Here is a 13,200-nt window from a genome sequence, read left to right as displayed (position 1 = left end):
AGTGGTTTTGGGTTCCCAACTTGAAACACCTTAAAGTGGCGTGATTTTCAGAAGACACCCATCCTCTCTAAAACAGGTCCCATTAAGGTGTCTCAGGTTGGCCATCCAAAAATACTGGGTACAGTAAAAAGTCCTGAGCCCTGCCTTTCCAAGTATCATATCTATGTCCCTCTGTTGCCCTTCACACACCTCTTTAATACTGGACCCCAAAACTACTCAGTCTTCAATGAGGAGTTCTGATAATCCAAATTCACAAAATTGGCTTTTTAATTTTAAGTCTGGGATGAACTCCTCTAACATTTCCCCTGCTTTCTGGCTCCTTAGCCAGAAAATCTGTTTTTCCTATGGAACATCTTTTCTCGAGACAACGATCCTCACATCTTTATATTATTTCTTCAAAGCTTTCTTCCCTTTAGGGCTACTGCCAAAACCAATGCAAATTTGCACTCATCCTCCATTTCACTAGTCTCTGTGGCTGTCACAGACAGTTCAAATGCAGTTTGAACCTTTTCCAGGTCTCCTCAGCATTTTTCAGAATGTTTCTGGCTGGTGAGGGATTTACATGTTGCAGATGCACAGGCTCCAGAGCAGCCATTTTTATTTTACCCGTCTCCTCACTGTAGTCCGTGTCCCTTTCAGCAGACATTTGTAGTCTGCTTCCTCTTTCCCTGCATTCACCTGCACTCAAGGGAGAAAATCTGTGCAAGTCGATAGGACATGCAGCACTGCATGGTGCAACTTAAAACTCCTTGCTGAGGTTTAACCCTTTCTAGCTCAGCTGGCACATCCTTAGATTCCAGCTAATACAAATTCCTGCAGCAAGAAGAGGGTTAAGGGAACACTTACAGAGCGCCTAGCCCCTTGGTGCTAGAGGCTGATACAATTTTTAGTTCTAACACACAAACAATGGAGGAAATTCCCAAGTCTTGCCTTATCATTTTACCATCCCCAGCAATGCCATAAAACCCACCCCCAACCCCAACAGTCAGAGAAAACACAGGAGCCCTTCAGCACGGCTTGAAGGTCAAGCAACTTTGGCTCTGTCAGACCAGCAGAGAAGTGATGGTCATTTCCAGACATGAGGGGCACTCTCAGGAGCCCGCTGCCAGCTGCCCCCTCTTTTAGCCAGATGGCTGTAAGCTCAAGCACCCCTGCAGACCTCAGCAACCACAGGACCCCATGAAGAGAGGTCTCTCTCTTCTAAAGAGGCCCCAAACCACTTAGAGCCATATTTTCCAAGGTGTTTAGAAGCCTAAAGAATCAGATAGGCTCCTAGTGGGATTTTCAAAAGTACCTAAGCAGGTTAGGCATCTAACTTCCTTAGATGCTCTGAAAATCCCACTTTGCCCCTAAATACCTTTAAAATCTAACCCTTATAGGTCAAGACCAACATCGCCAACTCCACCTGGAAACTAATTCTGACCAGCAGCGATCCCTTACTACCTGTGTAATGCACCCTCTCTGAAACACATCTTAATAAGTAGGCAGCTGCACTCTGCACCAACGTCAGATCCCACATGCTTCTAAGGTGCAGCCTACGTAGAGTGCATTGCAGCAGTGTCATCTCAGGGTGCCACAGGCCCCAGGTCCAGATCTAAATGATCTGTGCTCTCTTTATACAGCGTATGACTAGTAAAGAGTGTTCTTAGCCATAGCTACTGCCTGGGTATCCGGGAGCAACTGGGATCTAAAAGGCACCTGCAACAGCAGGAATGACACTTACGCCAGGAGGGGGTTGATATACATTCTGCTGTTGCTTCCACTGGCCCATGAACAAATCTTGGCTGACCCTCAGGCAGCTTTGCCCTCAGCCAGACCTGGATAAGTTGCTGTGTTGCCAGACAAAGAGCTGAGTGTCCTCAAGGGAGGTCCTTCCCATGGCAGTCCACTATGAAACTGGAAATCAGGCTAGGGCACAAACATACCAACTGGCTCCCCATCCCCTATGACATCAGATCCCAGCTCCTCACCCACCTATAAAGCCCTACAGAATATCACCCTTCACCCATCACCCACATTTTTGCCTCTACCCTACACCACCTTAGCCCTTCCACTGTCTTGGATCTGGTTCTTCAGTTACTCCGCCCTATGTGCCTGGAACTTAGTAAGATTCAAAATGGATTCCTCATTTAAATGGATAATGGGAACATCCAGAGTTACATTAGCTAAGGTTAGAAACACATAAGGAATACAAATTCTTCTGCTTCAGCTGAACCAGCCACTAACAGATGGGGTAAAGAGGAAGCTTCCCCCGTGAACAGGGAACTCTCTGATTGTCCATTTCAAGGTTTCTTGCACCTTCCTCTGAAGTGTCTGGTACTGGCCATAGTCAGAGAGAGGCCAGTACCACAAGAACAAAGTACTACAAGAACAAAGGGCCTCATCTGGTATGGCATGTCCTATCTCCTTGTGTCATTGTCTGTCTAATTCTCTCTCATTCAAATCCCCCATGAGATCCTCCAGAAATCCTCCTCCCTTAAGCTCCTGCCTGGATCTGTATGGAGACTCCCTGGGGACAGAGCCATGTCTTTAGTTGTGGGGGGACTAGCTCATTAGCACCTTGTTCCATGAATAAAAGAGAGAGAAGACACAGATGATTCCCTGGCCTGCTCCCAGCTGGTCAATGGCCTTTCACCTTTCACTTCAGCCCCTCTCCCAGTGAGAGGGAACCACTCGAATGGTGGCCCAGTCGTAGTGTTGCTGACAGGAACGTCCAGAGCTTGGTGCCTTGGAACCATAAGGATATCAGCAGGAAACATACTGATTTGCCTGGCATGGTTTCACATGCAGTTTTTAGGTTTCAGTTTGACCCAGCTGCAGACCCTGGAAGAGCTCTCCCTTGGGCTGGGGATAATGGGATCTGGATCAGATGGGAAGATTACCCCCTGCCTGGGGAGCTGAGATGATGGGGTTTTGCACAGGCATCAAAAGGGAGAGAGGGCCATCAAGCTGGAAGGTGGGAGGTTAATGGGATCTGTGCCAGAGTCAGATGGGGAGAGATTTCCATTAGGCTGCGGATAAAAGGGTCCATGCTAGTCACAGCATGGCCCATAATGTTCAGCAGCATGGCCTGATGCCGCCTTATCATTCATACAAATGCAGCTGATGGATACTGCAGGACTCACAATTGCCAAGCTCCGTATCGATCCACGCAGCCAGGCTGCAAGCTGGGGCCTGCAGTTTCCACAAGCCACACCAGTGTATTCAGAATGAAGTCGTATGACTTTGCCCCTCCCAGGTCCCTGGCTCTCCACTCCACCCCACCCCACCCCCATGGGAAGTTGGCATCCTTACCCGGGGGGCCAGGCTGTCCTTACATTGCAGGCTGATTCCACACTCATCAGTGATTTCAGAGAGATCTTCATCCTCAAACTCCTCAAGGCTGATGTCATGGGTGAGCCTGGCGGAGGCAAAGACCATGCAGTTACTGCCAAACACACCTAAACTGCTAGGAAATGCCTACAGAGCTGCCTGGGCAGTGTCACGCTCCCAGCCACTGGACCCATGAGGAAGGGTGAGAGGGTGCATGACACTTACAAGATCCATTGTGAAATGGGGTGCATAGCAGCAGGGAGTAGTGTACCTGGGCTAGGAAAGAGAGATTAGGGGGCAGTTTCTCTGGTCTATATTGGGAAGACATGTGAGATCTACCTCTTGAATGGGGGTACGGCCTCCCACCTTCTTTGCCCCTCGCTCAGTGTCAGGTTTGGATACAGTCAGAGTCTGTGGTGACCCTGCTGGATACCTGCTGTCGAGGTGTTTTCAGCATCACTCTTCATCAACAGGGCCGAGAAAGCTGTCACTCCACATGTGTTGGTGGGGAGGCAGTGGGCAGACCCCATCTGGGGAGTGCTGTAGTCTGATGCTCTCCTGGCAGAGCCTTGGGGCTTTCAGGGAGACAAAAGCTACCGTACACAGAGCTGCTGGCCCTGTGCTCCAAGAATACCTGCCCTGCATGCAAAGGAAAATGCCCCCTAATGGGTCCCCAGGATGAAAGTAGGAAAGGGGTGAGGAAGGAAATGGATGGGGGAGAAAGAATCTGCATTCTCCTGGCCCTATTCCCACCAACAATGCATAGCTGGGTAGAATCAGAGAATTAACCTTTTAGGGACAAGATCCTATATTAAGAACACAGGAAGTGTCAGTGCAGCTCAGGTGGACTGGGATCCATCTAATCCAGTAACCTGCTCTGACAGGGGCCAGTCCCAGATGCTTCAGAGAAAGGTACAAGAACTCCCCAGAGTGGACAATTTTGGAATAATCTTCCCACAGGGGGAAAATTCTTCCTAACCCCTGGCAGTTAGTGGCTGGTTTATGCCCTAAAACACAGGAGATTTATATATTTTCCTTTATTTTTTACATTTACTATCTAATGTCATTGTGGATGTTATTATCCATAAAAAATGTTAAATCCTTTTTTGAATCCTGTTAAACTCTTGGCTTTCAGTGTTACTTTGTGGAGTGAATTCCACAGAAGAATTATGCCTGGTTTACCAATCTGTTTCCTTTTAGTGGTTTTACTGCATGCCCCCTTGTTCTTGTGCTCTGAGAGTATGTGAATAGGAGCACCCAATTTCCTTTGTCCAAATATTTGTTATTTTGTATACCTGCATCATATCTGCACTCAGCTATCATGTCTCTAAACTAAACAGTCTCTGGCCTCGTCTACATACAAATGTGCATCATTTTTAACTAGAGGTGTGGTTTTCATAGAATCATAGAAGATTAGGGTTGGAAGGGACCTCAGGAGGTCATCTAGTCCAACCCCTTGCTCAAAGCAGGACTGATTTTTAAACTGATTTAGTAGAATTTTGTTGTAGACACTTATTTCAGTTTAAGAGTGGCTTCTTTTTGTTCAGCATAATATGTTTAAAAACAGATTATAGTAAACCAAAATAAGCTATTCTCAAACTGAAATCAGAGTTGCTACACAGAGCTTTGCACCAGTTTAAACTTCAGTCAGTTTTTAAGCCAGTTTAGTTAAACTGGTACAAGTTGTGTATGTAGACAAGGCTACAGGCTATTTTCTTTCCTCACACGGAAGACCATTTTAATCACCAGGGTCTGAATCCAGCTGGAGCAAAGATTTTGGCCAGAAAACCCCAGTGGCTAACATGGTCCATGAAGAAGAGAAGGCCCCAACAGGAGAGTGGAGAGGAACAGAAGCAAAGGCCAGCTCACCCTGGGGATGGGTCAGCTCTCCATGCTGGGATCTTGAAGAGCAGGAAGGGCAATGAGTCAGGATTCCAGGTAATGCAAGTGGGGAAAGACAAGGGATAACTTACATGATTCACTGCTTCTCAAAATGACCTTTCAAAGACCTTTGACCCATCTCACCCTACAGGTTTGTTTAGATCTCCATGGGTCCTGGATGCAGCAGGAGCGCTTTATATAACACTCAGAGTTATACAGCCAGAAAGCAGGAACCCATCCCAATCATGTCCTTGCTGAGTCCCCCCAAGACACCAAGGCAGCAGGAAGGAACATCCTAAAACATCCTTAAGAACCTCAAGGGAACAGAGGGCATTAAGTCTAGAAAAGAGCATTTCAACCTGTCCACTCCTAGAGAGAGACAGCGGGGGGAGTGGGGGGGGGGGGGTAATCTTCTCTCCTAGGTATTTCTAAGGATCTACCTCCCCTCCCATGGTCACTCTCACATGCAGCCTCCTGCCAGTGTCCAGCAGTGTGGGAAGGGCCATTTTGGCCAAGGGCATTGGGGCAACTTCTGGGTCTTTTACTATCTGCACAGAGCAGAAACAGGAGTTGGAGGAAACGAGAGCCTGCATCACCGAGCCCCCTTTAGCTGATCTTTATTGCTGGGGTCGGCATCTGCACAGCTTCCTCAGCTGCTCTCAACAGATGTCCACTCTTGGCTTCCTCTTCACAGGCCTGAGCCTCCTCTGCCTTGGGACACCTGATGTCACTGAGTATCCTGGGACAAAATGAGCATGAAATGCTGGTGTTCTGATCTGGGGGAGTTTCACACACATACTTTGCATGTGATGCACAAGGTGGCTGGTGAGGGGGAATCAGACCCCATGTTCCCCAGCTGCTCCCCCCTCAACCTGCCATTCTGTAGGGAAGCGGGGAGAGAAAGTCTAGCCATGGACCTTCAAAATATGAATCAATTCCTTCTCCGGTTACCCAGGGCCAGACAGGATCTGCCACTAATGCTCATTATCTCATGCACTGCTGAGAGTCAGGGCCCTGCGACACAGACAAAGACCACCTGGTAGCAGAGCAGAAAGGGGCCCTTACAAGACCCACAACTTCTCAGAAAGGCCTCTCAAAAGGCCGTGGCTGCCCCCACTCCAAATGCTGCAGAACTGACCTTGGAGTGGCAGCTCCAGGACTGGCCAGTGGGATGGCTGGAGAGCAGATACTGCTCAGCTCTCTCTCTTGGACAGGGAGCAGCCAGGCAGCCTCTTACACAACTGTGCACAGAGGGCTGCTTGCTGCAGTAAGCCTGATGGCCTGGCACTGGGGAACCCACAGGGTTATAGCCAGCCACAGGAAGCAGAGATGCCGGGCCAGGAAGAATCATCTGGGGGCACCAGGATCTCCAATCCCCTCAGTTCTCCCTTTTCATAAAGCTCTGCATTAATGCTTCCCTTCCCTAAGGAGGGTCCCCGGCTCTCAACCCTTCCACCTGCTGTTAAAATAAACTAATTTTCAGCAACTGCTCCTGCCTCAGCCACTGAGGGGCTCCCTGAGCGTGAGCACAATTGCTCCAATGGGGAGGAACCAGCAGTCTTGGCTGTTCTGGTCTCCTCTGTACCCACCTACCATGCAGCCCCATATGCAACAGATAAGCTATGGGCCAAGCAAGTACCAAATTTACTCCTACTCTGCAGGAACCACATGCAGAAGGAAGGGATGCACTCAGAGATGCTTGACTGCCCCCTGCCCTCCCTTCCCACAGTTCCCTACCATTTCTCCCACTGATCCTCCAGCCAGCTCTCCTCTTCCGCGCTCGACTCCATTCTCAAAGCCAGCTGCATTTAAGAGGAACCTTTCCTTGGGGTTTCAGGGCCAAAGTCCCAGGAAGTTCTCCCCAGGGAGAGGAGCCAGGCTCAAAGGAATTGAGCTCTGCATGTGCTGCCCCTCTGCCTGTCCCAGCTCAGAGCCCGTTGCTTCCTGCGCCACTCACTGCCTCCCCACTGCATAATCTAGGGGAGCTCATTAAAAATGGATAGAATCAGCTGTCTTGGAAAAAAAAATAACCCACTGAGCTGAGATGGTGCCAGGCCCTGCGCTTTGCTTGGGTCCTTGAGTCTTTCAGCCAGCCAGGCTCCTGATCAATAGCAGCTCCTGAGTCCTGCTCCACCCTCCTCCTCACCGACAGACAGGGTAGGGGGCGTCGAGTTACCACATCACTGACACCCGCTCTGCCGAGCCATCTTCTCCTGCCCTTGCAAGGCCCCTGCTCAGTATAGCAATCAGCCTCTGCATGGGCCACAGTCCCAGGTGGGAATAGGGCAGTCTGTGGCTTTTACTTGCCAGTGAGAGAACAATCATTTCAGCTACAAAAAGAAATTTAAAGGGGCAGCACAGCATTTAGGCACACATGAAATTGCCTGCCGAGGACAAAGAGCTGCTCAAGTTTCATGCGCTCTCAGAAATGGTCTAAAAAAATCCTCAGACTCCCAGCCTTCCCCCCACAATCCTTCTGCTGGCCCATTCTGTGTATAGTCTCTCTGCCCAGCGTCTGGCAATGCTGTGGTCCAGGATAGCGGTGAGCACAGCCAGATTCCTCGGGCCAGGTGCTAAGGATGGGTTCACTTCAAGCTTTTAAGAGAGTGGAGGGGCGTTAGAATAACAGCAACAGATATTCTGGTAATCAAGCATTCAATTCCACAAGCTTAACAGAAACAAGCAAGAGCTGCCCAATGAAAGCATCACAAAAGACAGATCCCTTGTTGCCAGGGAGCCCTTCATATTTTCTTCACCCTGACACAGGGAGAACAATAATCAGGGCTTAAAACTCTTACCCAAAACCTACTAGCCCAAGGACTAATTTTACCAGACAGGGCAAAATCCCTGTGTCACCATGCCCCCAAACCACACCCCTTATGTTGCAAGTTAAATCAATAAAACCATGTGTACTTTTTAATGGGTGCTGCACTGAACTGTAAGGTGTCACTAGTGAACTTTCTATTTAATACACTTTAAAAAGTGTAATTTACATAATCTTCCTGGCTTTAATTCCACTTTCTGTCTCTTCCTGGCTTCATTCCACTTCTCCTCACCCCCTTTCTTTCCTATAATAAATCATGATGCATCTTTGCCTGTATTGTTTTTGCTTTCTGTTTCCTCTCTTCCCTCTCCTTTTCCCTACATTTTCTTCTTCATATCCTCTCCATTTTCGCTCTAATTTGTTTTCCCATCTCTCTCTCTCTCCCCCACCCATCCCCTCATGCTGAGGTGTCTGGTAAAATTTCCAAGCCTTAGGAGCCAGAGGAGTACATCTGTTAAGCTAAAGATCAATGAGAAGATGTGGGCAGCCCACTGTCCAGTGAGAAGCCAGCCCCAATCCAGCTGCTTGGAAATGCGAGGTGCTGGGACCCCTACCATGGAGCTGTCTCTGGACTCTGATTTTCATAGATTTTAAGGCCACAAGGGATCATTCTGTTCTTCTAGAGACTGACCTCCTGAATAACACAGGCCTTCACCAAGTGGCTCCTGCATCAAACCCGTAACTTGTAGTTGAACTAGAGCAGATGTTTTAGAAAGACATCCAGTCATGATTTAGAAACTTCAAGTGATGGAGAATCTTCCATATCCCTGGGGTAATTCACCATTGGAACAGTTTACCTCACTGCTAAAAATGTGCACCTTATTTCTAGTCTGAATTTGGCTAGCCTCAGCTTCCAGCCGTTGGATCTGATTATATCTTGGTCTCTTAGATACCACGTAGGTACTTATAAACCATGATCAAGTCATCTCTTAACTTTCTCTTTAAGTTAAATCTAAATAGAGGTGAGCTTCTTTTGTCTCTCTCTCTGTAAGGTAGTTTTCCGGATCTCAGGTAATTCTTGTAGCTCTTTTCTGAACTCTTACTAGTTTGTCAGCATCATTTTTAAAGTGTGGACACCAGACCTGGACACGGTATTCCAGTACTGGCCACACTAATGCCATATACAGAGGCAATAACACCTCCCTACTTCTACTCATTATTCCCTTCCCTGTATACCCAAAGATCATGTTTGCTGTCTTAGCCGCAGCACCACATTGGAAGCTCATGATCATTTGATTATCCACCATGACCCTCAAATCCTTTTCAGACTCTCTGCTTTCCAACATATAGTCCCCCTTCTTACAACCGTGACTTACATTCTTGGTTCCTAGATGGACATTTGACTATATTAAAACACATGTTGTTCAAGTGGGTCCAATTTACCAAGTGATCCAGAGTGCTCTGTAACTGACTTATCCTCGACACAAAAATTGGTAAATGATGATATCTGTAAACTTTATCAGCAGTGATTTTATATTTTCTGGCACATCATTGATACAGATTATCAATGGCTTAGGAAATCCATCTTTTATATCAGCTAGTAGGTGTCTGATACATTTTAAGACCCCACAACTGATGGAAGGGAGAAAGAGTTCTCTCTACATGTTTCTCCTGTCTCTACCTCCCCCCCCCTCCCCACTCAAAAACCTGGCTACTGCAAGGGTAGGTCTCCATTTGCCCACCTCCATTTCTGATTCTCCTCCCCAGTGACTAGCTCCTAGCAGGCCAGTCTCCTTGTCATCAGTGACACTGTGTGTAGCAAGAGTTTCTACTCAAGTAACTTAACATAGGCAAGGCAACTGTGTCACTGCAGGTGACACATGCTGCAGGTGACACAACCTGAAAAGCTGCTGACTCCAGTTGGCAAAGAAAGTGTTAAAAACTGCATTTAAATAAAATATGTTTTTCCAGGACACTAACATACAGAAGTCACTTGACCTGCCACTTTAACATGGCTACCTCTAGGGTAAGAACTGGCAGCTGATTAACAGCCACACAGCCATGCTACACAACAATTCAGAAAAGGAAGTGAAGAATAATTCTGTATTCACCTGAGACTATGGAGGGAATGTAGGAGCACTGAACAGAATCACCTGAACTGGAATTTGGCCAGGATAGCAAGGCTAGTACCCCAACACTTACGAAAGTGCCAGGAGATCTGTGCTGAACAGAAATGCTCAGGGCTTTGTTCTGATATTCCATCTGCAAGTCAGCACCAGGCTGGGGCATTTGCTACAGCACGAGTTCAGAGGGAAACATCTCTGGCTGGGCTCCAGTGCCTGTTCCCCACCACACGAACCAGAGGCTCTTTGGCTTACGCCAAAGAAACCTCTTCAGAGAAACCTCACTTTGTATAACATTAAAACAAATGCCCTGTCCATTGACATGCTCTGAGCTGGATACTCAGACATCCAACACATATGACAGACAGATCAACCTGCAGCACAGGGCTAGATTTTCATCTCTGTCTAGACTCCCCCGAGCTTCCTGGGGCAATACAAAGAGGTTCCCTTTTCCTAGAGACTGACGGCTCTTTAAAAGCCCTTCAGATAGACATGCAGCCCAGCTCCCTTTGTTACAGTCAGACTCTCAGAGGGATTCAGATACTCTGTCTCAACTTCCCTGAACCATGCAAATAGCTCCTCTAGAGGGTAGCTTTCTCAGGAGCCCGGCTTCCAGCATCTAAACAGATGCAAGGTCTCTTTATTAGGAAAGCTGGAAGTAATGTGCCTCAAAGCCAAAAGATAGCCCCAAAATTGCCACCACCCCTTCTGTTAAATTCCTAACACCACTTCGTGCAGCATCTCCTCCAGGTTTTCCCTGGATGTCTCCCTTCCAACTACTGGACAAATACTGTTAACTTCAAAGTTCTTTGCAGACTTACAATACAAGGGGAGCTACCCCCACCTCCTTTTTTCCTTCTCAGACCTGGTCACTGTTGAGGATGGAAGACAGATTCTTTGGTGCTCTTCATTTTGTGTAGTCATTTACCCCAGTGCAAAAGGGGGGGGTGGGGGGGTGGGAACACCACCAAGTCAAAATGCTTTACCCCCTTGGTGTCAATGACTACACAAGGTGCAGGGTTGTGGAGAATCGGGCCCGGGATCACTAGCAGCAATGAGCTTTGCATAATGCTTTACACCCCACTCCTGCTTTAAAAGTGAAGCTCCTATGTTAACTACCCAGAGCTCATTTAGTAACAAAATTTCAGGTGAAGCAGTTCTCAGTTACCCCAACCCCATCCCCTCCTCCCTGGGTATAGAGTAGGAGTCACTAACCCAGCTGCAGCAGCCTGACTCCTGTCCCAGCTCAAGGATGAACACTAAACAGTCCTTCCCCAGAGGGCTGGCAAACAGCTCTTATGCAAAACCCTCTGTGAAACTCATCCTGGCTCAGATGGCCCTGACACACTTTAGCTCTGACCTGCACAACTGGCCGTTCCCGACATGGCCATCAGCAGACTACAGAACATTAGCAGCCACACTGAGTCCTCTTCCTCCGACTGACAGGTAATTTAGAGTTAGAAAGTCCCGTGAGTGACAAGGAAAGTTTCTGACATTAATACTGCAAAGAAAGGTATCTTGCTGCCCTCACTGAAGAACGGAATAGGATTCATCTTGGATCAGAAAGAGTAGATATGGGGAGCCTTCTCTTCAAGTCCTGTCATCCCGCTGGAGACAAGTCAGACAGGGATGGGGGGGAAGGGGGGTAACCAGAATCACCTCTTTCACAAAGGGGTGTGTCATAGGGTGGCTGCCTCCCAGACGTCCTTGTGGCCTCTGCTTCAGTTTCTGCCTTCATGAGGCTTCTTCAATAACTCACAAACCCTTCTGTCCACCCTTACTCCTTCTCAGGTGCTAGATTATTACATTAACAAACATTCTAAATAAAGTTCTCAAGTCCTTCTTCAAGTTCACCCATTTACTCCTGTATCACGTCACTCCCAGGACTTTCCTCCCCCAAGTCCTGGGTTTCTCTGCTGGAGCCAACCTGTTCCCCACAGCCCTGTGCTCACTCTGCATCTCTCTCAGCAGTTCCCGGATCTCTCAAGGTTCGCTGCTAGAGCCTACTTACTCCTTGCAGCATCTGTCATCTCTTTCCATCCCCACACTGGCCTCCTTGGGGATTTCCTCTGGATAGCTTCCTGCTGCTCTTCATAGGGAACTTAGCCAATGGCTGGCCAGGTGTTTCCTTAGTAACTAGGGTTGATTGGCCCCAAGACTCTAGCCCTTAAGGGGGCAAACCACCCTGCTACAGGGTAGAACTAGGAATTGGAGGATGAGAGAGTGCAAAGAAAAACTTGGGCTGAATCTCAGGAGCTTCTTGGCAGTGAGGTATGTGAGGCTGTGAGATTGTTTCCCAAAGAAAGAGAAGGGAGCCCCATTACTTGGTATATTTAAAGCTGATAGGGCACAGCCCTGGAGAATAGATTGTAGGGACCAATCCTGCCTTGGGCCCAGAGGACAAAAGGACTAGATGGAACCTAATGGGACTTTTCCATCTCTAATGTCTAGAATTCTTTGGGTCCCCTCACTGAGACAAGGTGACCACCCAAGGAGGCTGCCCTAGAAAAGAAGGGCCTCATCCCACACTCTCCCCTCACTGTTGCTTCCCAGTCCCTTCTCAGATAGTGTAAGGCCTTCATATTGGAGATGGTGCCTAATCAGAACTTCTCACCTCTGTTTTGGGGCCCGCTAGCAATGCTGATTCTCTTCCAGGTTAAAAGGGACACACCACCTGATGGCTCAGCTGTCCTTTGCCAGGAGACGTAACAGTGGGAGCCTGTGTGTTGATATTCAGAAGGGATAGGAATAGTAGCAACAAATGTGGGTGGGATTCCCTTTTTGCTAGGGGCAGTGTTCACATGTCCTCATGGGTCATTCAGCACTTCGATAACCTAATCTGATTCTTCATTCTTGACTGAAGTCTCTGCTGCTCTTTTCAGCCCAGAATAATGGAGCCCTAAGGTAACCCAAGGTGATGGAGCTGAATTGGCTAGAGCAGGGAAGGATGGATCAAGAAAGTCCTCTGTCACCTCGGTTACTCTCCTTTTACACGGTTTCCACCACTCCCCAATGCCAGATAACACTTCCTAGTGGGGGAAAAAGTAGGGGGTCCAATTCCCCCCATATCCCTAAATATTTCAACATTATCTCTGGGTCCTCAAAATTCTCCCCCAAGTT

General features: G+C 48.0%; 1 protein-coding gene across 1 annotated transcript in view; it reads right to left on the bottom strand.

The window, feature by feature from the left end:
* MAPK8IP1 (mitogen-activated protein kinase 8 interacting protein 1) overlaps nt 1–13,200 on the bottom strand; it is a 47,892-nt gene that overhangs the window by 32,165 nt on the left and 2,527 nt on the right. Inside the window, exon 2 of the mRNA XM_067557620.1 lies at nt 3,295–3,400. Within this exon, the coding sequence (XP_067413721.1) occupies nt 3,295–3,400 (106 nt within the window). The remainder of the gene's footprint in view (nt 1–3,294; nt 3,401–13,200) is intronic.

Source organism: Emydura macquarii, unplaced genomic scaffold, assembly GCF_026122565.2.
Source record: "Emydura macquarii macquarii isolate MOO-44397 ecotype Brisbane River unplaced genomic scaffold, CSIRO-AGI_Emac_v2 contig_1876, whole genome shotgun sequence".
NCBI classification, from domain to species: domain Eukaryota; kingdom Metazoa; phylum Chordata; order Testudines; family Chelidae; genus Emydura; species Emydura macquarii.
The sequence above is the reverse complement of the archived record's forward strand: the minus strand, read 5'-3'. Positions and strand labels throughout refer to the sequence as shown.